Source organism: Sebastes umbrosus, chromosome 8, assembly GCF_015220745.1.
Source record: "Sebastes umbrosus isolate fSebUmb1 chromosome 8, fSebUmb1.pri, whole genome shotgun sequence".
Taxonomy (NCBI): Eukaryota; Metazoa; Chordata; class Actinopteri; order Perciformes; family Sebastidae; genus Sebastes; species Sebastes umbrosus.
In genome coordinates this window covers 18668238-18695054 of record NC_051276.1, presented here as the reverse complement: position 1 = coordinate 18695054, position 26817 = coordinate 18668238, and the positions used below count along the sequence as shown (strand labels likewise).

At 40.0% G+C, this 26817-nt stretch overlaps 4 protein-coding genes across 5 annotated transcripts; all 4 read left to right on the top strand.

The window, feature by feature from the left end:
* Window positions 1-2035: 2035 nt before the first annotated feature.
* On the top strand, window positions 2036-7297 carry LOC119493587 (arrestin domain-containing protein 3-like). The gene is made up of 6 exons (XM_037779034.1): window positions 2036-2542; window positions 3631-3688; window positions 3851-3992; window positions 5081-5177; window positions 5672-5928; window positions 6020-7297. Exons 1-6 carry the CDS (start codon window positions 2287-2289, stop codon window positions 6626-6628), a joined length of 1419 nt encoding a protein of 472 aa, XP_037634962.1. The 5' UTR covers window positions 2036-2286; the 3' UTR covers window positions 6629-7297.
* A 1232-nt stretch (window positions 7298-8529) lies between these two features.
* Window positions 8530-12970, top strand: LOC119493495 (arrestin domain-containing protein 3-like). The gene is made up of 6 exons (XM_037778849.1): window positions 8530-8862; window positions 10310-10367; window positions 10455-10602; window positions 11213-11288; window positions 11420-11676; window positions 11977-12970. Exons 1-6 carry the CDS (start codon window positions 8607-8609, stop codon window positions 12712-12714), a joined length of 1533 nt encoding a protein of 510 aa, XP_037634777.1. The 5' UTR covers window positions 8530-8606; the 3' UTR covers window positions 12715-12970.
* Window positions 12971-13301: 331 nt separating this feature from the next.
* On the top strand, window positions 13302-17767 carry LOC119493496 (arrestin domain-containing protein 3-like). 2 transcript variants are annotated; one of them, XM_037778851.1, is made up of 6 exons: window positions 13302-13653; window positions 14900-14957; window positions 15041-15188; window positions 15792-15858; window positions 15985-16241; window positions 16528-17767. In XM_037778851.1, the coding sequence occupies exons 1-6, from the start codon at window positions 13398-13400 to the stop codon at window positions 17065-17067; spliced, it is 1326 nt and encodes a 441-aa protein (XP_037634779.1). In that variant the 5' UTR covers window positions 13302-13397; the 3' UTR covers window positions 17068-17767. The 2 variants fall into 2 exon arrangements, with proteins under 2 accessions (XP_037634779.1, XP_037634778.1); XM_037778850.1 differs by having other exon boundaries at window positions 15783-15858.
* A 3337-nt stretch (window positions 17768-21104) lies between these two features.
* Window positions 21105-26045, top strand: LOC119493497 (arrestin domain-containing protein 3-like). The gene is made up of 6 exons (XM_037778852.1): window positions 21105-21348; window positions 22238-22295; window positions 22379-22523; window positions 23505-23580; window positions 23729-23985; window positions 25288-26045. Exons 1-6 carry the CDS (start codon window positions 21105-21107, stop codon window positions 25450-25452), a joined length of 945 nt encoding a protein of 314 aa, XP_037634780.1. The 3' UTR covers window positions 25453-26045.
* Window positions 26046-26817: the final 772 nt, after the last annotated feature.

Sequence of the window (26817 nt, the reverse complement as noted above, 5' to 3'; positions counted from 1 at the left end):
AGTTTATGAGAATAAAGTCATAATATTATGAGTATAAAGTCATAAGTTTAAGAGGGAAAAAGTCATAGTATTAAAAATTAGTAATTTTATGTGTTATTTTCTTTTTTTCTCTTATAGTTATGACTTTATTCTCGTAATATTACGACGTTTTTTCTTGCAAAGTTATGACTTTATTCTGGAAATCTCTGATTTGTTTTCCCTCAATGTGGCCCTAATACTCTGTATTACATTTGCACTTGGGCCCTCACTGCATTAGACTTATATACTATATACTATAAACTGTGTTACCTTCATCACAATGCTCAAATGTTTTGCATCTCCACACAGATTTCTTTTTTTTTGTTGCCTTAAATGGATCTTTTGATAGTGAAGGTTGCTGACCCCTGATCTAACTGATACTCATAATCAGGTCAGATCCACAGAATAATTGATAATTAAAAAAAATGTGACTATTAAAAATTTTAAGTTGTAATGATGTCACTGGTAGATAAAATAAACGTCTCTCTGTTAAAATTGAAAGAGAATATAGTCAACATTTGAAAAATATAACAAACTATAATTGCATTTTTTTCTTATTTAGTTTCAAGCAAGACTTCCGGAATAGGCGTAAATCCTTCAGAATAAAAGCAGGAAGTTGTATTTATGTTTTTGTTTTGTTTTTTTAAATTTGAGAATACTAGAATAAATAAATAAAATAAAATATATATAATACAGTATTATTAACAACAAAATACTACTACCCTGTATAACCCACAGATTGAGCAATAAACCCCTCATAGCAGTCATTTTTGTACAATTTAACTTTGATTGTTATGGGAGACATTATAAGTCAGGCTTATCGTCATATGTATATTGTTAAAATAAAGAAAAAAAAATAGGACTTGCATGGTGTCTAAATGCCTATATGCTCTAACACTGACTGATTTTATTATTTGCAGGAAATATTCTCACACAGTGTATGTGCTTTAAATTTAGGTTGAATGATTATCAAATTGCATTGCATTAGCCTACTTTACAACTATTAGCTACATTTAATTACTCCTTTATCCTAAAAGTCAGAGGTCCATATCAGATCCCAGCCAACATGGTTATGTAGGCCCCACATGGGTTATGCTGGGGGTACTTGGGTACTGTAATGGAAAATGACATTGTATGTAATGCTATCTCTTTATGCAACAGTGGAAAGTTACTGTCTGTGTGCTCTTTGTCTCATCTAGTGGGAAAGTACTGAGTGTTGACTTTTACTGGGACACTGTTTGAGTAAACAACTCCTTATATGTGCAAAACAACTCCTTTTCTCACAGTCTCCCTGTTGTAGATTTATATATAGTCACATTTTAATAATCTCCTGCAGTGCACTCTTCTGCAGACTTTGTGTGACTCTGAATAACCAGTGCCTCTTCTTGCAAGAATAAAATACAACAAAGACATTTCATCTGTTCGAGATCCTTATTTCAGCGTTCATTAGGACTCATCTTGGAATATTAATTGAATTTCCATTACAGTACCAAGTGGGTATGGGCCCAAAATGGGCATCTTATCTGGGGCCCACTTGGATCAACTAAGTAGGTCCCAAATGGGCTCCCTATGTGGGCTACTCGTGTGGGTCCTAGTTGGGTCACTATTGGGAAATTAGTGCATGGGGCCAACATGGAAACTGTGGACAAACCCACTTACAGCCCATATTTCAGGCCATGTAGTCCCCATGTAGTTCCCACATAGAGCTTAAACCTGGGGCCGAGATGGGTTTTGGTTTATGTTGCTCAGATTGGGCCCGTATAACACCCAGTGTACTCCTGCATGAAACCCACAAGGTTCAATTGGCACGGGGCCATTAGCGAACCCATGGACAATCCCATATAGGGCCCATTTTTCAGCCCATTTACTACCCACATGGGCCCCATATACCAATGTTGGCTGGGATGTCTGTGGTTGATCTTTATAATGACCGCATTACTCTGAACTTCCATATCTCTTTTTACACTGATTGACCTCCAGTGGGCTTTGTACCATTATTTTTTGAATGATTGCATTGCGCTGTGTTTCGCACAGAGTGGTATCTTGCAATTGATGCATAAACCATGCACAGTCTCTTCTTTGTACATTGGATGGCAGTAGAGGTCTTTGAGCAGACTTTCGTAGGGCGTGTCTTATCCCACTAGTCCAGCAGCCATGGGTGGGCGCACCCTTAACAATATAGCAAAAGCGTTTGGATTTGAGCATGCGATCCACTATTTATCTTTTTTCATCTAACCAGAATATAGTCCTCACGCGCAGTAAGACAATATGCCTGCAATTAAAAGCTTTACGTTGACTTACGACGCGCTGAATGAGCACGGGACGTTTTCGGAGGGAGACACTCTCACTGGGAAAGTAACACTGGCCTTGTTAAAGGAGACCTCAGTGGAGAGCCTGTTTGTTAAAGCTAAAGGAGACGCTGAGGTGCGTTGGACGAAAAAGAGCGGCGATCACACCCATACATACGCTGACCACAGGAGATACTTCAAACTGAAGCAGTTTCTGATCCCAGCCAACACCAAGGGTAAGCTGTGGACGTCTTGTTAGTCATGCATGCCTTAACCAGAACTGACTGAGGCCATGCAGCTTCCTCTGTTGTTTCCTCCCTGATTCTTTGTTTATGCAGTTTTCTTTTATCCAGTTGTGATGGTGATGATAAAATAGTCATTACTTAACATCAAAATAGCAATACCACAATAAAACAAGTTAAAACTTAAGTAAAAGTATGGTATAGTTGGTCGATTAGGAGCTCAGTTTAACTACTAGTTTAGTTTATTCCATATAACAGTGCCAATAAGTGACTTAAATTGCAGCTCTTACATTAATGTAAGTAACAGAATGTACAATATTGAAATGAAGTGCAGTGGAGTAGAAGTATTAAATGGTAATATACTTATATAGAGTGCAAGTATTATTTTTCCACCACTGTGTTCATTGCTATTTATAGTAGCTAGTAATGGCAGTAGACCACTGTTAGTATTAAATAAGCAGTAGGCGAGATTGGAGCAAATATAAAACGGTCGCTATATCCTGACAGTAGTGCATGAGACGGGTAATCTGAAAAAAATTGTGTGCCTCTGTCACCTACAGTGTCCTCCAGTGTCCTGCGCTGCTCCTAATGGCATCTGCTAGATTTCACAGACCGGAGGAGCCTTGCTGTCTCTGAGCAGCTGTCAATCACTGGCGTACTCTGACCAAGCAGTCAAACTAGGCAGCACTGATCAAATATTAATTAATATTCTGTTACGTTAATGCCTATTTCTCGCCTCAAAAGTTTTCAGAAACATCTTGTAGTGTACTGTTTAGTTGTAAAATTAGAAACTTTGTGACTCGGCAGCCATGTTGAGATCTGCTTAGGAAATGCCAAGCACCGCCCACCAGCCGGAGTACAGCCAATAGGAATGCTCAATGGGAACACTCTCCTTCTGAAATGACCTGTGATTGGCCAAAGCCTCCCGTGACTGGCCAGATTTTCTAAAGCCTGAAAGTCTAGTTATCTCTCAGAAGACTTTAATTACAATATCCGGAAAGGTTATTATGGAAATTTTGCCCAATGACGCCAAAGACATTCTGCCTACTGCAGGTTTAACACCCAAATCCTTTCCCTCTTAGAAACTGTACTTCCCAGAGGAGTCCATGTCTATAAATTCAGCTTTAACATACCAACAGGGTAAGTACAGCTAGACAGTTTACCAAAACATAATGTTTTCACTTTCACAATGTAATTGATTTTTCACAAACAGGACCAAATAGACTACTCCTGCACACTCTATTAACGGATGTGAATTCAATTCAGATTACATAAAATGAATCTGCTGGTTGTCCATTACAGAAGCTTGCCTTCATCCTTCAAGGGGAGTCATGGAAAGATTGTCTACAAGCTGGAAGCCAAGCTCTCCAGGAGTTGGAGGATGGACCGTACATTAGAACAGGAGCTACGTTTTGTCTCCTATCCAAACCTTCATTCTCTCAAGGTGTGTAAACATAGATACTCTAATGTCTGATAGTGTAAATCACCTGACAGAAACTATATCCCTTTATTCCACAGTATAGCATGTGTGATGTTACAGTGGGTGCCAGCAGACCTTTTCTTGGATGCGGCACTTCTCTTGGGGGTGTAGCAGAAAAAAATAAAAACAGACTATTGAAAATGAAAAGTATAGGTATTACACAGTTTTCCTAAACCACATTCTAACTTATCCCTATTATATCTAGCCACGTAGATAATTTTGCTTTTAATTGCTGTACGTTTTGAAATATCCAACTCTGAAATCTATTCATCCATTGCAATATAATGGGAGTGATGGGCTTTTTTCACAGCAAACATTTAATTATTTCAAAAGTATAGTTATAATTAATAGCAATAATGATGGCTGCATTTCATTAAGAGTAGTCAGTGCCAGGGTCCAGCTATTGGGCATGCTCGTTCACTGGTTTGGCTTACTGAAATACTTAGATACATAGAACAGAGCCATCAGCTCCACATATGCTTTTCCTGCTATGACAAGTCAAAACATCTACTGCGGAAAAAAAACATAATAGGATTTGGATTTCAATTTGTGCTGCTCAAATTCCATTAAAAAAAGTTACTCTGGATAATTTACAGACCTTGTTGTGGGAAGCTTTCATTGGTACTATTTGTTCTGTAGAAAATGGCTCTATAACTTAAACTAGGGCTGCAACTAACGATTATTTTCATTGTCGATTAATCTGTTGATTATTTTCTCGATTAATCGATTAGTTGTTTGGTCTATAAAATGTCAGAAAATGGTGAAAAATGTCAATCAGTGTTTCCCAAAGCCCAAGATGACGTTCTCAAATGTCTTGTTTTGTCAAGGATTTGAGAAGGATTAAAGAAGCTGGAATCAGAGAATCTTCCCTTTTTTTCTTAAAACGTTTTTAAAAACCTATTAATCAATTATCAAAATAGTTGCCGATTAATTTAATAGTTGACAATTAATTCTTTGCAGCTCTAACTTAAACTCTTAAATCATGCACTGTATTGTCTTAATAATAACAAAAGTTACAAAAGTAATTGTTTTCCCTGTTTATTGTATTCTAGTCACGCCAAGTTGGTTCAACAAAGAAAGAGATGGGGCTTTTCTCAAAAGGACATGCAAACATGGAGGTCATTGTTGACAAGAGTGGCTATGCCCCAGGTAGTAAACGTTGTTCTTTAAACATGGTATGTTCAAACCATGAAAGAAGATCTTCTGCTGCAATCTATTTTAATAAAACAGGAATACTGTTGACATTATAGTTCATGAATTGTGTTATCCTACTTATTACTTTTGCCAACAAGCATGAAAAAAATGTAATGTAAATTTTGGGAAAGGTTTTAGTCAGTTAGGGTATGTTACTCGACATAATGGTATGATTAAAGTCATTAAAAGAAAAATAACATAATTGAACATCATATTTACTGTGTTATTGCCAGACTTTGTCAGATAGTACTTTCATGCATGGAACGATAAGTGGTAGGGGTTTAGCATTTCACCACTGTTGATATAACGGGAGTAAATTTAGCCTCACAGGCATAATAATAAACTGCCTTTATATAATACACACTCTGGAGCACTCTGTGTTGTCCTATGTGGCACTTGAATTCAAATTAATTTAAATGAACTAAAAAATATTGTTGTTTTCCTCATAGGTGAAGTTATTGTAATTGTTGCAAAAATCAACAATTCCTCGTCCAGTGAGATGACGCCCAAATTCAGTTTAATCCAGGATGTGGTGTTCCGTGCCAACGGCAATACCAAACACGAGAGCCACGTTATCCAGAAAGTAGTCGACCCCTGTATTAAAGCCCAATGGCAGAAGGATATCAGGTGTGCAATGCAGATTCCTCGTGATCAGGGGCCATCAATCCAAAATTGTGAGATTATCTCAGTGGAATACCATTTAAAGGTAAGCAACGGCTGTCAGATGTTCTATTGCTCTTCTATTTTTAAATTACAGCCTAATGTGCTAATGAGGCTGTCATGTTTTTTTTTCTCAGGCGTATCTGGACATCAGCTTTGCTTTCGATCCAGAGATCATATTCCCAGTAGTCATTATTCCTCCAGACTTGGAGCCTGGTGCGGCTGCGGGTCCCTACCCAGCTGGGGCTGTTGGGGGCCCGAGCAATAGCGACTTCTCTCCCCCTGCGGTGTCTATGGGTCGTTATCCTGTATCCCCACGCTCAGGCAGTTATGGATACCCAGGAACCCAAAGGTATTCAGCACCAACACCAACTGTGTACCCAGGTAACCCACTGGTGTCTGCCGGTCCACCAGGTTTGTACCCTGCTCAGCCGAGTGGGGGCTACAATAACCCAGTGCCACAACTGGCATCTCCGTATGGGTCTCCATTTTCATCTTCATCATCGTCTTCTGTGCTTCACCCTCCGCCTACTGCCCCAACATTTCATCCACCCCCATCTGCCCCGGAGATCCACCCATCCCCTCCTCCTCCTCCACCCTTTAACATGTACCCAAGTGCTCCAGCATACGACTCGCTGCCTTCTGCGCCAATGATGAACACAGACTTCCTGTCTCAATCGGATGAAGCTCCTCCAGCATATGCACTCCTTTTCCCGTCTTCTACTGACGAATCTGATGCAAAATAACAGAAGGTATGCTTAGTGACTGAATCAGTTTATTAGTTATGACGTAAAATACTAATACTTAGTTATAAATGTGAAATCCAATCAGCTAAATTGTGTCCTTAACATTTTATTAGTGTTGTTAAATTTGAAGTGTGCATTTGAAATAAAAAAAATCACTGTGCAATTACTGTTTGCATGTAAACGATTATATACAACAATGTGACTTTTTGCATTTCATGTGATAGTTGTTTTCTGGTCAGGTCATGTTGCTGATTGGCCTTGTCAAGCTGTTCAAACTTCAGCAATCAGGATACACTGTGTATTTCACGTGCCTTGTTCAACTCAAGTGTCCTCGACTGATCACTTTTTCAGTGTTATATGGTTTATACCTACTCTCTCTACCTCACTCTTCTGTTTGGAGGCTAGTTGTCCAGTTTCTTTCAACCGATTACTGTATCAAGAAGAAACATGTTTTTATATGGGGTTTTTTTTAATTAAAGCAATCAACTAAGAGGCCAAATATACATTGACTTATATTTTCAAGTCTGTTGAGTTTAACACCAGACAACTACTTCTGTCTGTTTAATTTCACAATACTTTGCAAACCTGATTTGTTATACTCACAAACTGCCAGTGTTTTCTTTGACTTGTAGATGTGAATAAAGAACTGTCAGGGAAAGTTTCTCGGTTATAATTGACTCTGATGTGTGTATTTTGGACTTGCATTTTTTTTTATAAAGCGCTTTTCTAGTCTCAAAGCGCTTTACGCTACATGTCAGCATTCACACATTCACACACACGTTCATACACTGATGGCAGAGGCGATTGGTGGATGACTCACTCATCCATCTGATACCAGGATTGCTTAAACGTATGTTGTAAAAAAAATTCCGGATATGAGGCAATATTAAAGTTTCCTGGGGTGGTGTCTAGAAGGTAACCCGCAAATTGCGAAATCTGATCTGAAATCTAACATGCAATTTAGTACGCTAAAACGGTATGTGAGATTTTTGTCCCAAACCTTAGTATGAAACAAATAGTACGCGAATTGCATACTATTTCTGGTGAAATATTACAGTATGCAAGCACTGGACACTACCGCGCATAGAGGGTCCTCCATACTAAGGGCCATTCCAAACCAGTTCACAGGGAATGGAAGTGGGTTATGAAACCCTCCAACAGCGAGCCTGCATCAATGCCCACTTAACCTGCTGGCCTTACTGACGACATGCAACGCTGAATTGTGTTCGTCATGGAAAACGATCCAATATCAGTTCCGTGCAACTACCGGTAAAAAACATTTACTTGTAAACTGCTCAAACTGATAGACATTTAATTTATGCTACTTTATTGTCATACATAAACCAGATTATTGCACAGCTGAATTAATGTACTGTTAAGTCAGTATTGCACAGTTGAAGATATAATAAATTATGGGGTTATAAAAAATATATATCTATATAGATATACATATATCTATATAGATATATACACATATATGTATATATGTACACATATATACATATATGTATATATATATATATACATATACATATACATATACATATATATATATATATATATATATATTAACACAGCATTTATTTTATTTTATTCTTATTTTACGCTATTCTTGCATTTTTATAAATGCATGCATTTATATTATTTGCAAAGATCCTATTTTTCAGCATTATTAATTGCACAGTTGTTTTATATATATGTTTCTTATTTATATTTTCTTTTGATTCCTTTATATATATTTCTATTTATATGGTAGAACGGGAGCAAAACCTAACTCAATTTCCCCTCGGGGATCAATAAAGTATGGATTAGGAATTGGATTCGAGATCAATGCCTAACCTAACATCTCGCGAGAACTGGCCGTCTTGAGGCGGAGCGACACCACCACCACACCCAGCTGTAAGCGGCAGGTAAAAGATACGAAGACTAGAGTTATAGCCAGTACTTCCTGCTGTGTTGCCACCGATAGGATCTTAAAATGTCTCCGATAAAGGACTTAAATCTGACCTATGAAGCTGTCAACAATAAGGGAACTTTTTCTGTAGGGGATACTATCGTAGGAACAGTCACTTTCACTTTGACTAAAGAAACCAAAGTGAAGTGCCTGCTGGTGAAAGTCAAAGGGGACGCGCACGTCCACTGGTCAGAGGGCACCGGAGACAACCGCAGGTCGTACAGCGCGCACAGGAGATACTTCAAACTCAAAGAGAACCTGGTTGCAGAAAATGCCAAAGGTAGGTGAAATAAATCTCCTCTTATCACTTCAATACAACATCATGGGCGTTGGTTTGATAACATGGTGTTTATAATGTATTTATAGCCAGATATAGCCTACCTTGTACATGATGTACAGATATTGTACCTGTAATTGCTTTCAATATTGGTACCAGAGGATCTTTGCACTGTCTGCTTGACAGGTGAGTGCCTTTATTGCAAAGTATCACCCATTATTTCTTGATTGTTACACTGTTTCAAAAAATATCAAAATCTGGTAATAGTTTTCTTCCAGTGTTGACAACAACAACAACAACAACTAAATATGCCTAAAATGCATCTTGAATGAATGTCTACTTGTAGCCTTTGTATATGGTCATTTTTATACATCTCTAAACACATTCTGAAGTAGGCCTATAGGGGAGACCGGGGTGAGTTGAACCTGTTTTTACTTGAGGCGTCTTTAAAGTGAGGGAATGACAGTACTGTCCCCAACTAAAACATGTACATTTCAAGGTGTGGTGCATTATTGAGAATAATCACTTTGGATCTAAAATAAGCATTTTTCAATATATGACTTTCTAAAAAAAAAAAAAAAGTAGTCTCTTGGCTCAACTTACCCCCGATGATGAGGGTAAGTAACGTAACTCTGTCTGCCCGGCGTAATGTCTGACAGACCGAGTCTGTTTGGTTTGTGCTGCGTTAGCACACATTGCCTTCGTGCTCCCTGTTGTACAGTTCATTTGTCGGTGAATAATACTACAACTCCCTCAAGGCCCGAGTCAACTTCCTGTATCTGTAACTCCGGCTCAGACTCTCTGAAGGTGTGCTGTTAAGGTGGACCAGCTATTCTCCTTTAAGTGACAAGCCGCTCCTCTGAGTTTTGCTCAGCTTTTTAAATTAATTTTATTAATTTCTTTTTACCATTTAACCGATAGCATTAATCGGTATTATTAATTAATGTCGGTTAATTATTAGCATCCCTAATATAATATAATTATATATAATTATAAATGGCTCCACTTCCCCAGGCATTTTGGCTCAAATCACCCCACCCTCACCATTTTTACAAACTTGTATCATCCAGCAGTTTAGAGCTAAACTCATGCTAACAGTATAGCCTCATATTGTAACTTCTTAAAGTACTTTTTAAGAAACTTCATGACTCCTCGAAAGTAAAAAAAAATCACTTTGAATGGCCAAAAGATGTTTTTTGAACCTAAATATGCTTACCACTGGTCATATGGGCCTCTCTCCATCACAGAGTCAGTAAAATCACCCCACTCTCCCCTACATGTTGTTACCCATGAATTAAATTGGTTGCACGTGAACTTCCCAGAACCCCATGAATCTGACATTGTCATTGAGCACACAACATAAATACATGAATCCAGCTGAGTAAAATAGAGGCTCTGTTATTTGTAAGCTCACTACAGGATATGTTAATCATTCTCACTGCTTTTACAGGCACTGTACTTCCCCAAGGAGCCCATCGCTTCAAGTTCAGGTTTACAATCCCTCAGGGGTAAGTGGGAATTTCTATCTATCTCGTTTACGTGTAATTGTTTGCTTTTACAAATAACTGCATTAGTGGACTGGTTCTGTCTTACAGGGACATGCCTCCATCTTTCAAGGGGATTCATGGAAGGATTGTCTATATGCTTGAAGCAAAGATGTCCAGGAGCTGGCGGATGTCTTCTCGAGCACAGAAAGAGTTCAATTTTGTTTCAAAGTACTTTTCGCACCCTGGCCAAGTAATGGTAAGTTGGACACGACAATGATACATGTTATGAATTTGATAATCCAAATGAACTTGTAAGGAAAATATTTAAGATAAGAAGTCACATGACCAGAGAGCCAGAGATATCAATTTAAGAACAAAAACAGTTTTATAAAGAATGTGTCTGAACAAAGTTTCATGAAGTCTGGCATGGAGAGATCATAACAGCAGCATACTATACTTACATAATAGGGAGGAGGCAGGCAACAGGACCCACTGTACTATGAGAGTTTGTACAATATGACGTGTAACATGTTAAATAAACAGAAACCAGAAACCAGTTGTGTGAATAAACACGAAAGGGAGTGGAGGTGCGAGTGAGGAGAGTATTGTATTGGATTGATTGATATGACAGTATGGCCCATTAGAGAATCAAGAGAAAGCATGCAGTATTGCTCAACCTCATCTGGTCAGGGAGGATGCATTTTGAGATGTTAAAGAGTTCACTTTTTATGGTGATAACCGACAAAGGGTGGATTAATCCAAAGGTTAACAGCAAGATGACAGTATATTATCCTGAACTTTGAATTTCAGCCGTATGAGGCATTGAGTTGATATGAAATACTGTTTGTTTGTATGATTTGTTCCATTGTCCCCAGTCTGGTACAGTGGAAAAAGGACAGGTCCAAATGTCTGCTACCATTAACAAGAAGGTTTGTTCTCCAGGTAAAGTCACTCCACCTTACTACACATAGAGTATGTGTAATGTATAATATTTGTTTTAATGTGTAGTGACATTATTCCATAAAAATAACAGGTCATATTCAGATGTTATGATTTTTTTTTTTTTTTGACAGGTGACACTTTATCTGTTGTTGCCAAAATCTGCAACAACTCTTCCAAAAAAACGAAGCCCAAATTCAGTTTACAGCTGAAAATAGTGTACCGCGCCCAGGGCTCCATAGAAACCAGTGGCGGATGTCTGTGCAAAATGGTTGGGGAGACTATCGCACCGAACTCAGAGGAAACGGTCTCCTGTCAGTTGGAGATTCCTGCCGATGTCGCTTGCACTATCCAGAATTGTGAAATCCTCTCGGTTGACTATTATGTCAAGGTATGTAGTAATGTAACAGTGATGTTGCATCAACTCAGAAATGAAGCAATCGCTTCTGTTTGCAAATATTGGGCAGTTAAGTTATTGTAACACAGACGAGTCTTGTCTTGTCTTAAATCCTACGCTTCATCAATCATTAGAAATATAAAAAACGCATAACCGCTTAGCAGCTTATGAAATCACAGCATAAAATGTTGTATAAACATTAACAGTATAATACCAGCTCCATAAATGGCGGTTTGATTCAAATCGTGTGTGATGCAGACAGATCTTACATCTTGATGTGTTTCTGTTTCTTAGGCGTATTTGGACATCAGTTTTGCCATCGATCCAACGGTTGTGTTTCCACTGGTCATCGTTCCTGCTGGCTTTGCTACCCTTCAGCCTGGTGAGGCTGTGGGTCCTTACCCAGCTGTGGGGCCTTACCCAGCTGTGGGGCCTCACCCAGCTGTGGGGCCTTACCCAGCTGTGGGGCCTTATCCAGCTGTGGGGCCTCACCCAGCTGTGGGGCCTCACCCAGCTGTGGGGCCTTACCCAGCTGTGGGGCCTCACCCAGCTGTGGGGCCTTACCCAGCTGTGGGGCCTTATCCAGCTGTGGGGCCTCACCCAGCTGTGGGGCCTTACCCAGCTGTGGGGCCTTACCCAGCTGTGGGGCCTCACCCAGCTGTGGGGCCTTACCCAGCTGGGGCTGCTGGGGCCCCAAGTTACAGTGACTTCCCTCCCCCTGCCTTCCCTAGTGGACCTTATCCTGTACCTGCAGGTCCAGGTGCTTATGGGTACCCGGCACCAGATCCCACTCAGCCTGGAAACATGACAAGTGGCTGGAATAATCAGTGGCCACCACAGGCCGCTCCGTACGGTTTTCCAACAGCAGCTTCATCTTCAGTGCAGCATCAAGGTCCTACTGCTCGGCCTCTGCATCGAGACCCTACTGCTCCACCTCTGTTTCAACAGGGAGAAGATCCTCCATCTTATACGTCCCTTTTCTTACCTTCTCTGGACCCTCTGGGTACGACTGGCTCAGATCACAAAAGCTGAGCTTCAAGAAGAACAAATAATCTTGACTCAAAAATACTGAAAGGTCACGAGGGCATTTGAGCTATTTGTAATGTATTTGCATTCTGTATTTCTACTACTTTGTTTAACGATATTTACAGTTATGTTATATGTGTAAAATATTTCATATATACAGTGTGTGTTCTGATGTAGTAGCCAACGACCAAAATGACCTGTCTGTGCCCCTCATTTATTTCACTGTAAGGGGATTAAAGCGAAAACGTGTGTTGCTACCTTTTTTTTTAGATAATTCTTACGTCCCTTTCGTTTCAGCTACTGCTTTAGTGCTTTTAGTGTCCATCATTTCTGTGTGCATGCATTTATATTATTTGCATAGATCCTATTTTTCAGCATTATTATTTGCAGAGTTGTTATATATATAGATATATAATTCTTATTTATATTTTCTTATGATTTCTCTATTTTAATATATTTATATTTATATGCTAGAACGGGAGCAACTCAATTTCCCCTCCTGGATCAATAAAGTATGGATTAGGAATTGGATTCGAGATCAATGCCTAACCTAACATCTCGCGAGAACTGGCCGTCTTGAGGCGGAACGACACCACCACCACACCCAGCTGTAAGCGGCAGCTAAAAGTTATAAAGACTAGAGTTATAGCCAGTACTTCCTGCTGTGTTGTCACCGATAGGATCTTAAAATGTCTCCGATAAAGGACTTAAATCTGACCTATGAAGCTGTCAACAATAAGGGAACTTTTTCTGTAGGGGATACTATCGTAGGAACAGTCACTTTCACTTTGACTAAAGAAACCAAAGTGAAGTGCCTGCTGGTGAAAGCCAAAGGGGACGCGCACGTTAAATGGTCAGAGGGCACCGGAGACAACCGCAGGTCGTACAGCGCGCACAGGAGATACTTCAAACTCAAAGAGCACCTGGTTGCAGAAAATGCCAAAGGTAGGTGAAATAAATCTCCTCTTATCACTTCATCATGGGCGTTGGTTTGATAACATGGTGTTTATAATGTCTTTATAGCCAGATATAGCCTACCTTGTACATGATGTACAGATATTGTACCTGTATTGCTTTCAATATTGGTACCAGAGGATCTTTGCACTTGTCAGTGTGACAGCTTTTATTGCAAAGTATCACCCATTATTTCTTGATATCAAAATCTGGTAATAGTTTTCTTCCAGTGTTGACAACAACAACAACAACAGCTAAATGTGCCTAAAATGCATCTTTAAGGAATGTCTACTTGTAGCCTTTGTATATGGTCATTTTTATACATCTCTACACCCATTCTGAAGTAATCCTATAGGGGAGAACGGGGTGAGTTGAACCTGTTTTCACTTGAGGTGTCTTTAAAGTGAGGGAATGACAGTACTGTCTCCAACTAAAACATGTACATTTCAAGGTGTGGTGCATTATTGAGAATAATCACTTTGGATCTAAAATAAGCAGTTTTCAATATATGACTTTTTTTTGGCTCAACTTACCCCCGATGATGAGGGTAAGTAACGTTACTCTGTCTGCCCAGCGTGATGTCTGACAGACCGAGTCTGTTTAGGTTTGTGCCGCGTTAGCAACTGTAGTGTTGCCGGTGGCTTCATGCGCCCTGTTGTACAATTAATTTGTCGGTGAATAATACTACAACTCCCTCAAGACCCGAGCCAACTTCCTGTATCTGTAATTCCGGCTCAGACTCTCTGAAGGTGGGCTGTTAAGCTGGACCAGCTACATTCTCCTTTAAGTGGTAAGCCGCTCCTCAGAGTTTTGCTCAGCTTTTTAAATTCATTTTATACATTTCTTTTACCAATAAAAGGCTCCACTTCCCCATGCCATTTTAACAAGCCTCGTATTGTAACTTCCTAAAGCACTAACACGTGTGAGAGTTTTTCAAACTTCATGACTCCTTGAACATCCCTTTGAAAGCCAAAAAATGTTTTTTGAACCTAAATATGCTTACCACTGGTCATATGGGCCTCTCTCCATCACAGAGTCAGTAAAATCACCCCACTCTCCCCTACATGTTGTTACCCATGAATTAAATTGGTTGTACGTGAACTTCCCAGAACCCCATGAATCTGACATTGTCATTGAGCACACAACATAAATACATGAATCCAGCTGAGTAAAATAGAGGCTCTGTTATTTGTAAGATCACTACAGGAAATGTTAATCATTCTCACTGCTTTTACAGGCACTGTACTTCCCAAAGGAGCCCATTGCTTCAAGTTCAGGTTTACAATCCCTCAGTGGTAAGTGGGAATTTCTATCTTGTTTACGTGTCATTGTTTGCTTTTACAAATAACTGCATTAGTGGACCGGTTCTGTCTTACAGGGACATGCCTCCATCTTTCAAGGGGATTCATGGAAAGATTGTCTATATGCTTGAAGCAAAGATGTCCAGGAGCTGGCGGTTTCCTTCTCTAGCACAGAAAGAGCTCAATTTTGTTTCAAAGTCCTTTTCGTACCCTGGCCAAGTAATGGTAAGTTGGACACGACAATGATACATGTTATGAATTTGATAATCCAAATGAACTTGTAAGGAAAATATTTAAGATAAGAAGTCACATGACCAGAGAGCCAGAGATATCAATTTAAGAACAAAAACAGTTTTATAAAGAATGTGTCTGAACAAAGTTTCATGAAGTCTGGCATGGAGAGATTTCTATCCTAACAGTAGCATACTATACATACATAATAGGGAGGAGGCAGGCAACAGGACCCACCGTACTATGAGAGTTTGTACAATATGACGTGTAACCTGTTAAATAAATAGTGTGAATAAGCATGAAAGGGAGTGGAGGTGGGAGTGAGGAGAGTATTGGATTGATTGATATGACAGTATGGCTCATTAGAGAATCAAGAGAAAGCATACAGTATTGCTCAACCTCATCTGGTCAGGGAGGATGCATTTTGAGATGTTAAAGAGTTCACTTTTTATGGTGATAACCGACAAAGGGTGGATTAATCCAAAGGTTAACAGCAGGATGACAGTATATTATCCTGAACTTTGAATTTCAGCCGTATGAGGCATTGAGTTGATATGAAATACTGTTTGTTTGTATGATTTGTTCCCTTGTCCCCAGTCTGGTACAGTGGGAAAAGGAAAGATCCAAATGTCTTTTACCATTAACAAGAAGGTTTGCTCTCCAGGTAAAGTCAGACTAGCTTACTACACATAGAGTATGTGTAATGTATAATATTTGTTTTATTGTGTAGTGACATTATTCCATAAAAAGAACAGGTCATATTCAGATGTTATGATTTTTTTTTTGACAGGTGACACTTTATCTGTTGTTGCCAAAATCTGCAACAACTCCTCCAAAAAAACGAAGCCCAAATTCAGTTTACAGCAGAAAATAGTGTACCGCGCCAAGGGCTCCAAAAAAATCAGTGACATAATTCTGTACAAAATGGTTGGGGAGACTATCGCACCGAACTCAGAGGAAACGGTCTCCTATCAGTTGGAGATTCCTGCCGATGCCGCCTACACTATCCAGAATTGTGAAATCCTCTCAGTTGACTATTACCTCAAGGTATGTACCTGTATCAAATCAGAAATGAAGTAATCGCTTCTGTTGGCAAATATTGGCAGTTAAGTTATTGTAACACAGACGAGTCTTGTCTTGTCTTAAATCCCACTCTTCAACAATCATTAGAAATTAAAAAACGCATAACCGCATAACCAGCAGCTTATGAAATCACAGCATAAAATGTTGTATAAACATTAACAGTATAATACCAGCTCCATAAATTGCGGTTTGATTCAAATCGTGTGTGATGCAGACAGATCTTACATCTTGATGTGTGTCTGTTTCCTAGGCGTATTTGGACATCAGATTTGCCATCGACCCAACGGTTGTGTTTCCACTGGTCATCGTTCCTGCTGGCTTTGCTACCCTTCAGCCTGGTGAGGCTGTGGGGCCTTACCCAGCTGTGCGGCCTTACCCAGCTGTGGGGCCTTACCCAGCTGTGGGGCCTCACCCAGCTGTGTGGCCTCACCCAGCTGGGGCTGCTGGGGCCCCAAGTTACAGTGACTTCCCTCCCCCTGCCTTCCCTAGTGGACCTTATCCTGTACCTGCAGGTCCAGGTGCTTATGGGTACCCGGCACCAGATCCCACTCAGCCTGGAAACATGACAAGTGGCTGGAATAATCAGTGGCCACCACAGGCCGCTCCGTACGGTTTTCCGACAGCAGCTTCATCTTCAGTGCAGCATCAAGGCCCTACTGCTCGGCCTCTGCATCAAGGCCCTACTGCTCCACCTCTGTTTCAACAGGGAGAAGATCCTCCATCTTATACGTCCCTTTTCTTACCTTCTCTGGACCCTCTGGGTACGACTGGCTCAGATCACAAAAGCTGAGCTTCAAGAAGAACAAATAATCTTGACTCAAAAATACTGAAAGGTCACGAGGGCATTTGAGCTATTTGTAATGTATTTGCATTCTGTATTTCTACTACTTTTTAACGATATTTACAGTTATGTTATATGTGTAAAATATTTCATATGTACAGTGTGTGTTCTGATGTAGTAGCCGACCAAAATGACCTGTCTGTGCCCCTCATTTATTTCACTGTAAGGGGATTAAAGTGAAAACGTGTGTTGCTACCTTTATTCTTGACTGTTGTGTGCGTCCACTGACCTGTAAATACGTTATGTCACATACTGTATTAATATGGTTTATGTATATTCATCCTTTTTTTAAGATAATTCTTACATCCCTTTCATTTCAGCTACTGCTTCGGTGCTTTTAGTGTCAGTCATTTCTGTGTGCTTCCTTAACAACATGTTATGCTGTTTTTCATCTGTTGGAGTATGTTTTTAATGCATTGTTAGGTGTCCTTGGGTGTCCTGAAAGGCACTACCAAATAAAATGTATTATTATTATTATTATTATTATTATGTCATTCAGTTCCTTATAATGACTGGTTGAATGGTTTGTATTGTATTTTCCTTCCTCCTTTTTCAGAAACCACACACACACACACATTCACACTACAAAGGTACTCCTGTTCACCCTGTCAAGCCAAACTCAACAATAAAGTTTTCTATCTGCTACTATTGTGGGACTATTTGGGATTTAACCAGTCACTCTTCAGTGGTGGGTGTTTTATTGATATGGTTTTCAGTGGTAAACTAAATCTACATTTTTTTATTTTTTTTTTACAGAGAATAATTTTCTGTATCCTAAAATGATCATTCTTTAGTGTTATATAGTTTATACCTACTCTCTCTACCTCACTCTTCTGTTTGGAGGCTTGAAAGAAACTGGACAACAATTAGCCTACTGTATCAAGAAGAAACATCTTTTTATGTTGTTGTGACGACCCCCACTCCACTTGGTGTCCCGTGTCTTTTTGCTGGTTCACTTTTGTTTTGCAGGAGAGAGGGTCGTCAGGCTGATGAGCCACACCCGGGCTTGGTGTGGTTGGGATAAAAGCTCTCTACCTTTCAACAGATGTGGCTCTCTTCCTTGGCTGGCACACCTGTTTTGGTTTTGTTTGCAGCAGACATTTTCACACACCCACACATGCCTACATTACTGATTACTGACTTTCCACGTTTATTTAGTTATTGATTGTTAGTTTGTTAAATAAATGCCTGTTACTATTTTTAAACTCGTCTGGTCTCCCATTTTTGTTGCAACCTTTGAGCCGGGTTGTAACAAATGGGGGCTCGTCCGGGATTTGTTTGACCCAGTTTAGATTGGTATTGTGCAGTTGGTTCTACAAGTTGTTAATGCTTGATTGGCAGAGACTGTGGTTTCATGAATGAGATCAGTTGTTGCCTAGTCGGCAGGTGCACCTCATTTTGTAAATTGAGTTGTGCATCTAGATTTTTGGGAGACATGGTCGAGTGTGGTAAGTAGGCTGTTCTGCTGTTTTTTTTGGTGAATGTAAGCAGCTGAATTGGATAACAAGTTGCTGATTTGTTCTGGTGTGTTAGTATTGAGTTGTGCATGCTGGTGATTTTGTGGCACTGAGTTCTGTTGGTCAGCCAGTGTTAACACGGGTTGGCAGGTGTGAGCTATCAGCAGTGATTGCAGGGTCTTCTAGTGAGTAACTTTTAGCTTTTGTGGAGTTTCCCTGGGTAGGCATAGCAATGTGGTCCATTTGGGCTCGTTGGTTTGTTTTTTTAGTTTGTTATTTTTGTGTGGTGTGCGGTCAGAGCAGTTGTCTCGGGGACACATCCAGAGCTGTCAGGTGGGTAACCAGCTTGCTGGGGGCCTAACCGAGGCTACTGGTTTAAGTGTTTAAAGAGCCTCCCGCTAATCTGCATGAAGACTAGGGTTCAGTGAGGTAGATTAGTTTAGGTAGGGGGAGACTTCCACATTAGTTTGGTACATTGTCTCTTTTGTGCACTATTTGACCTGGGCAACACTGTCTGTTGGCTCTGTTGGTGCCTTTAGACCAATAGTGTGTGATGGCTGGGGTAGTTGGACCCAGTTATGAGAGTTCTGCACAGCCTGGAGGGTTTCTGGGTAGTTGGACCCAGTTACACTGAAGGTGCTCCATTTGTGGGAACCTGAATGATGGCTGTTGCAGGAAGTTATAGTGGTTCATATGGTCAGCAAGTAAATGGTTACAGGAGGGATGTGGTGAATTGTCGTTGTGCTGTGACATGCAACTTGGTAGCTTGGCCTGTTAGCCGTGGGAACATAAGCGCTACAGCTCATGCCTTGGTTGGTGTGAGCTTTGTTGTAGTTTGGTTGCCTCTTTGTGCTGTGCGTCTTGGGACGACTTGTTTGGCTAGTGAGCCTTTGTTGTAGAGGAACCTTTTGATGCTACTTTTGGGTAGCGCTTATATCCGTTCTGTGTGTTTTGGTAGCTGGAGCTTATGGCAAGTCCAGTTCTGTATGTTTTGGTAGCTGGGATTTTGCACGTCACTTTGTCCGATACTTGCACATTGTTTGACGATCTGTGTGTTAACCACCTAGTCTTGCATTTCCATGTATAGACCAACCCTCCAAAGAACATCTTGTTTTCAAACCTGGTGATGTACCATTACTGTCTAATATCTCTATGCTGTAAATTCTTAAATGCTTCTCCAGGTGTTGGAGTTGCTGGGTTGCAGTGTGGTGATTGGTTGGCTGTCTAAGTGACACACTACAGAACTGGTCAGTATGCAGGAGAGAGGGTCGTCAGGCTGATGAGCCACACCCGGGCTTGGTGTGGTTGGGATAAAAGCTCTCTACCTTTCAACAGATGTGGCTCTCTTCCTTGGCTGGCACACCTGTTTTGGTTTTGTTTGCAGCAGACATTTTCACACACCCACACATGCCTACATTACTGATTACTGACTTCCCACGTTTATTTAGTTATTGATTGTTAGTTTGTTAAATAAATGCCTGTTACTATTTTTAAACTCGTCTTGTCTCCCATTTTTGTTGCAACCTTTGAGCCGGGTTGTAACAGTTGTTTTTAATATACCAAGAGGTCGAATATACATTTACTTATATTTCCAGTTAACTACTTCTGTCAGTTTAATTACACAATACTTTGCAAACCTGATTTGTTATACTCACAAACTGCCAGTGTTTTTTCTGACCTGTAGATGTGGAGAAAGAACTTTCCAGAACTTTCTCTGTGTTATAACCACATAATTTGGTTGTATGCATTTTCATTTCTGGACAACGAGGCAGCACAGGTCTGGGCAAATAATCTCATCCATCTGATCTCTTCCATTTTATCAAAGATATGCCTATTTTTTCTTTTTGTCTTTATCGATAAATTATGAAATTACACTTATACCAGTTATATAGCCTAATAATGAACACATTGTGCATAGTACAATGTGTATAAGATCCCTTAAAGTCACTGTTATACAGCCTACCAATAATCACTGTAGTGGCTTTCCGTCTGGATCCCAAAAATAAGCCACAAATGAGCTGCAGGCACCGTAACTTCAGTGTGACGCGAATGACAGGAGATGTAATCCAGTTTAAAACGGTTACTGAAAAAAGTTAGTTATTACATAGTGTCACACGGTAGAAAAACTATGAGCTCCTGTGCCTAACGCAGCTCTCTTCCTGACTCTAATGGACACTCACTCTCTCACTATATTAAAGGGAGCAAAATCATCAAAATTCAATATACATGCATTTGTCTCTTTACCTTTTTAAACATTACCTAAGTCAGCTACAATAACTAGAAATTAGTAAACCTGGATAGCCTGTTTGTGCTGTTGTGATACATGGATTAAAAGTATGTTGTAATAAATAATAAATAACACATGAAATTGGAGGTTTTTCTTGTGACCTCAGTCTTCAGGCAGAGACACGCCCAGTTGTAACAAGTCAGAGCCAGCTGACAGTTATCAGTCAGGACTATTCAGCCAATGCGTCGTGCCGTGTAGCCACAAGTGGAGGAGAGAGCACGCGTTTGGCTGATACATCTAAAATGTCTTGGATAAAGGACTTAAATCTGGATTATGAAGCTCTCAACAAAGAGGGAACTTTTTCTGCAGGGGATACTATCATAGGAACAGTCACTTTGACTTTGACTAAAGAAACCAAAGTGAAGTGCCTGATGGTGAAAGCCAAAGGGGACGCGCGCATCGACTGGCAAGAGTGTAACCAGGACGGCACGTACAATGGGCACAGGAGATACTTCAAACTCAAAGAGTTCCTAATTGCAGAAAATGGTAGGAAATGTGTTGGCCTTTGATTTGCTTGCTCACCTTAACACTTGGACACATCATTTATACATAATTTATAAAACATGGGCGTTAGTTTGATAGGATGGATGTGTTGGAAATTAACTTTTTTTGTCTACCTGGACTCCAAAATCTACCAGCCACTCAATAGAATACCATTGTTTTTTTGGCTGGTGAGGGGAAACTAATCTAGCAGTCTCTTGCATATTTTATCAGCATTTGGCTGTTGTAACGCATGCCTAATTGTAAGTGATAGCTTGTGGCCACACCTGAGGATCTTTACACGGTCTGCTTGCCAGGTGACTGCTTTTATTGCAATGTGTACATTGTCCAAATCAAGTGAAATAATATTAATAGCGCGAGAGTCCACTCAGGGCAGGTGGTGGATGGGTCAAACAAACAACCAGAAGAGCCCTCTTCGTGTCCCGTGCGAAACTAAAAGTTGACTTATTTTTTCCCATGACTCGTTAGTATCGTCTGTCCCGTGAGTCGCTATTCGCGTGAGCCCTAAACCTAACTAAGTGGTTGTGTTGCCTAAACCTAAGTTCCTGTGAAAACAGAAGTTTATTTTGAAAGGACACTGTGCATGTAACGAGCGTATATTGATATGCCGTCCCTGACACGACCAAAAGTAACACAAGAGGGGTACCTCCGATGCCGAGCATCGAGCATTGACCAAGCAGCGGTAATTGACGAGTTGGGAGTGAGAATGTGTTGCCGTCTCATGCATTACTGTCAGGATAGAGTGACAGTTTTACAAAAATAACTTTTCATCATATTTGCTCAAAGTTACCGAATGCAGCTTTAATCTACCCGAGTAAATAGGGGCTCTGTCACTCGTCACGGGAAGTGTTAATCATTCTCACTTCTTTTGCAGACACTGTACTTCCCCAAGGAGTCCATGGCTTTAAGTTCAGGTTTACAATCCCTCAGGGGTAAGTGGGAATTTTGATCTAGCACAAGTGTCATTGTTTGCTTTTACAAATAACTGCATTAGTGGACCGGTTCTGTCTTACAGGGACATGCCGTCTTCCTTCAAGGGTGTTCATGGAAGGATTGTCTACATGCTTGAAGCAAAGATGTCCAGGACGGGGCGGTTGCCTTCTAGAGTACAAAAAGAGCTCAAATTTGTTTCAACGTCCTTTTTACATGGCCAAGTAATGGTAAATGGGACACGACAATGATACATGTTATGAAGTCTGGCATGGAGAAAATTCTAACATAACAGCAGTGTACTATACTTAAATATATTAGGGAGGAGGCAGGCAACAGGACCTACCGTAATATAAGATTTTGTACGATATGATGTATAATATGTTGAAGAAACCAAAGAAACCACAAACCAGTTGTTTGAATAAACAGGAAATGGAGTAGTTTCCGTTAAAAGCATGTGGAGCTGGGAGTGAGGAGAGTGGTTTATTGATTGCATGGCTCAACAGTATTGCTCAACTCCATCTAAACCTGGCAAGATGACAGTCAGTGGCGGATTAAGGTGGTCAGGGGCCCCTAGGATACTCTTTGTAAGTGCCACCCACACTTACTCATCATGCTTTAACATCACCAGAAAATAAGTGATTTAGTGCCATGTGGAAAAGCATGATAGGAATATTACACGGCCCACACGTACACACTCGGGGAGCAATGTCATATATACACACACACACACACATTGAGACAGGCTTTAATCTAAACCTTGACATATCTAGTCATTTTAGGGATTTTCTTTAGTAGATCTTGGTCATGGTATTCTTTCAGCTGTTGTGCTTTTTGTTTTTGTGCTCTGTTCATTTTACCGCTATTCTGTCCAGTAGTGACGTATTATTTGAAAACCAAATTGACCTTATGAACCTGGTCACATCATGGGGCCAGGTTCACAAGGTTAGCTGATTGGGTAGATGTGGGCCACTTCTACCCAATCAGCTACTTAATTTTTTTTTATGTTTCTCATGAGTCAATAGGGGAAACGTTTGTTTTGTTTTGTTTTTTCTCTGAAGTACATTTAAATAATTACAAATAATCTGGCCAATCTGGGGCCCCTAGGCTGCAGCCTGTGCATGACAGTATATTCTTCTTAACTTTGAATTTCAGCCGTATGAGGCATTGAGTTGATATGAAATAATGTTTGTTTGTATGATTTGTTCCAGTGTCCCCAGTCTGGTTCAGTGGATAAAGGACAGGTCCAATTGTCTGCTACCGTTAACAAGAAGGTTTGCTCTCCAGGTAAAGTCACTTCAGTTTACAAGGAACACAACCAGACATGACATGTTGTGTATTCTCAGCTGATATCTGATGTTTACAGCTTTGTATATTGTTTCATTACTAAGTCGGATGGATGTTGTATTCAGATGTTATGATTTGTTTTTAACAGGTGACACTTTATCTGTTGTTGCCAAAATCCGCAACTCCTCTTCCAAAAAAACGAGGCCCAAATTAAGTTTACAGCAGAAATTAGTGTACCGCGTCGGTGCCTCCACTGCAACCACTGACCAAAGTCTGCGCAAAATGGTTGGGGAGACTATCGCACCGAACTCAGAGGAAAGTGTCTCCTGTCAATTGGAAATTCCTGCCAATGTCGCCTTCACTCTCCATAATTGTGAACTCTTCTCAATTGACTATTACCTCAAGGTATGTAATAATGTAATAGTGATGTTACATCAACTCAGAAAGGAAGTAGATGCTTCTGTTTGCAAATATTGTCATTTAAGTAATTGTAGCACAGACAAGTCTTGTTTTAAAGGTCTTATTGATAACATTTGTATGTAGACAAATATATATAAAAAAAAAAAAAAATACATTCACACAGCCTTAAAAAAGATGCCGAATAAAAGTATGGCTTTTTCCAAAAAAAAAAAAAATATTATGATTGTGAATTGTTTAAAAAAATGATGGCGGGTCCAAAATGAATGTTTACCTCCATGTAAGATATCTGACATTTGGTTCCCACTTCTAACAAGGCTTGTGAGCCAATAGTAAAACAACGTTGGTATCACGTGGTATCTCTGGGTCTTCAGCTAGTGTAGAAAAAACGGATAAATGGCTGAGATTGACATAACTGCCTTGCAACGACTTGTTGTGAAGTAAATGCAATGGAACGGGGGAGGGAGAACGCGACATCTAGTCGCTGAATGTTATCAATGTTATCAATAGCACCTTTAAATCCCACGCTTCAACAATCATTAGAAATATGAAACAGCATAACCGCACAACAGCTTATAAAATCACAGTATAAAAATGCTGTATAAACATTTACTGTATAATAACAGACAATACTCATGTTTATCAGACTGAACCATCAGCTTAATTAAAGGGACTGTTTGTAACTTTTTACACGTATAATTCTATCCCATGCGCGTTCGCGTGTGGCTACGCTGTTCAGACTGCTCCTCTGCCTGCCTGCACTAACACAACGTGCACATTCATGCATGCTCACTACACACTGCAGACGAGTTAGTAGCTCTGAGAATATCTAGTGAATGTACAGTGGACGTTTGTGCAGAAATAACTGCTGCAGCTCCTCCAGACGAACAGAGGTTTTCCGTGTCATGTGAAGTGACGGGGCTCCGCAACGAGTAACGTTATCGTCTCCCTCCTGAAGCAGGAAAGCCAACACTAGGATCAGCATTGATTCATGGAGAGACCTTCATCTGGTCAGCTAACATTACTGTCAAGCAGGTGAAATATAGAGTGATATTGTGGTTTTAGCTGACGTGTGTCGCCTCACTGTTTTGAGCGATGCTCGTTCATGTCTATTTAGAGCGAGCAAGCGCAAGCCCGACGCTGACTTTCGTTGATTTAACGGCCACAGGTGTCACTGTTAACAAGCATTTCTGAAAGTTACAAATAGTCCCTTTAAAAGCTCCATAAATGGCGGTTCGATTCTAATCATGTGTGATACAGACAGATCTTACATGTGTTTCTGTTTCCTAGGTGTATTTGGACATCAGTTTTGCCATCGGCCCAGCGGTGGTGTTTCCACTGGTCATCATTCCTGCTAGCTTTGCTACCCTTCAGCCTGGTGAGGCTTTGGGGCCTTACCCAGCTGGGGCCCCAAATTACAGCGACTTTCCTTCCCCTGCCTTCAATTGGACATAGGATAGATACATTTTACTGTTACAGCAACTTAGAGTATTAAAGACGACGATAATAAAGCAAAACAATATACAATACTTATCAACAATACCTTGAATAATACGTTTTACTGAACATAACAAGTGGCTGTAATAATCAGTGGCTGCTCTATACAGTTACTCAACTGCAGCTTCATCTTCAGTGCAGGACCTTACTGCTCCACCTCTGCTTCAGCTAGTATTTATTAAGTGATTTGCTGTGATTGTGAATCTGTATTCTATATTTCTTCTACTGCTTAACATTTTTACAGTTATACTATATATGGAAAAATATTTCATATGTACAGTGGGCGTTCCAATGTATAGTACCAAAATGACCCTCATTTATTTCACTGTAGGGTGGAAAATTGTAAGATTTAGTTTAGTAAAAACATATTTTCACTTAATTATAGATGTTTATTCCTTTTTGGAAATGCCCTTTAACTCGACTAGTTTTCTTCTATATGCAAGCTTTAAGTTATGCAAACCCAAGGGATAACAACTTACTATAAGAGTTGCAGGCAAAAGGGGAACTTTTTGCTGGTAAAAAATGAGTTTTTTTGTTGGCTTTTTATTGGATGTGAAATGTTGAATGTTATTTAAATATTTACTGTAATGTTGTGTTTAATATTATTGAAATAAAAATAAATGTTTTAATCATTTTAAGTCCACTGAATATGTTTATTTAGATCAAGGCCTGGCTTTCACACACTTTGTGGTGCATCATGATAGAGAAAAACATCATGTGACCACGCAGGCCCCCCAAAACTGTCCCATTCCTCACAGTTACGAGTGGGCAATCCTATTCAGCTTGGAGCACTGTTTTCTCCTTATAACAAGATTTATGCTCTTTAAATCTAATTTGTAGTCCGTGGAGCTGTAGCACACTGGTTGTAAACACATTTTTGTTGCCTGTCGTAGTAGTAAACAAGGAGTGTCTGAGCTGTGTATATGAGTTGAGTTATAAAAGACAGTGTATGCAAAACAATAAACAAATGAATACAGCACAAACAGTGGCCCATGGAAATGCCTATAGTGACCACCTACTTAGACTACAGGTTTCAAAACAACCAAAGTCATCATTAATATTAAGAAATTGCTTTGATTCCCTGGACAATAATAGAGCATTTCAAAAGGAAATCCACACTTTGGAAAATTATGCATGCCCCTCTTGAAGAGTTATGAGGAGGAATGCTTGGTTTACCTATCCCAGGGGTCAGCAACCTGCGGCTCCGGAGCCACATGCGACTCTTTAGCCAGTGGCTCCATGGGGATTTTTAGGATGGAAATGAATTACTGTTTATTGTTTACATTTTCATTTTTATGTATCATTGTTGTAGGTCTATGGTAC

Excerpts from the sequence above, each read along its gene's own strand:
- LOC119493587 (XM_037779034.1), top strand. The coding sequence starts at position 2,287 with ATGCCTGCAATTAAAAGCTTTACGTTGACTTACGACGCGCTGAATGAG. Across the intron at positions 3,993-5,080 it reads CAAACCTTCATTCTCTCAAG|TCACGCCAAGTTGGTTCAAC; the intron begins GTGTGTAAACAT and ends ATTGTATTCTAG. Across the intron at positions 5,929-6,019 it reads CAGTGGAATACCATTTAAAG|GCGTATCTGGACATCAGCTT; the intron begins GTAAGCAACGGC and ends TTTTTTTCTCAG.
- LOC119493495 (XM_037778849.1), top strand. The coding sequence starts at position 8,607 with ATGTCTCCGATAAAGGACTTAAATCTGACCTATGAAGCTGTCAACAAT. Across the intron at positions 8,863-10,309 it reads GGTTGCAGAAAATGCCAAAG|GCACTGTACTTCCCCAAGGA; the intron begins GTAGGTGAAATA and ends CTGCTTTTACAG. Across the intron at positions 10,603-11,212 it reads CGCACCCTGGCCAAGTAATG|TGTCCCCAGTCTGGTACAGT; the intron begins GTAAGTTGGACA and ends GATTTGTTCCAT.
- LOC119493496 (XM_037778850.1), top strand. The coding sequence starts at position 13,398 with ATGTCTCCGATAAAGGACTTAAATCTGACCTATGAAGCTGTCAACAAT. Across the intron at positions 15,859-15,984 it reads CAAGAAGGTTTGCTCTCCAG|GTGACACTTTATCTGTTGTT; the intron begins GTAAAGTCAGAC and ends TTTTTTTGACAG. Across the intron at positions 16,242-16,527 it reads CAGTTGACTATTACCTCAAG|GCGTATTTGGACATCAGATT; the intron begins GTATGTACCTGT and ends TCTGTTTCCTAG.
- LOC119493497 (XM_037778852.1), top strand. The coding sequence starts at position 21,105 with ATGTCTTGGATAAAGGACTTAAATCTGGATTATGAAGCTCTCAACAAA. Across the intron at positions 22,524-23,504 it reads TTTTACATGGCCAAGTAATG|TGTCCCCAGTCTGGTTCAGT; the intron begins GTAAATGGGACA and ends GATTTGTTCCAG. Across the intron at positions 23,581-23,728 it reads CAAGAAGGTTTGCTCTCCAG|GTGACACTTTATCTGTTGTT; the intron begins GTAAAGTCACTT and ends TGTTTTTAACAG.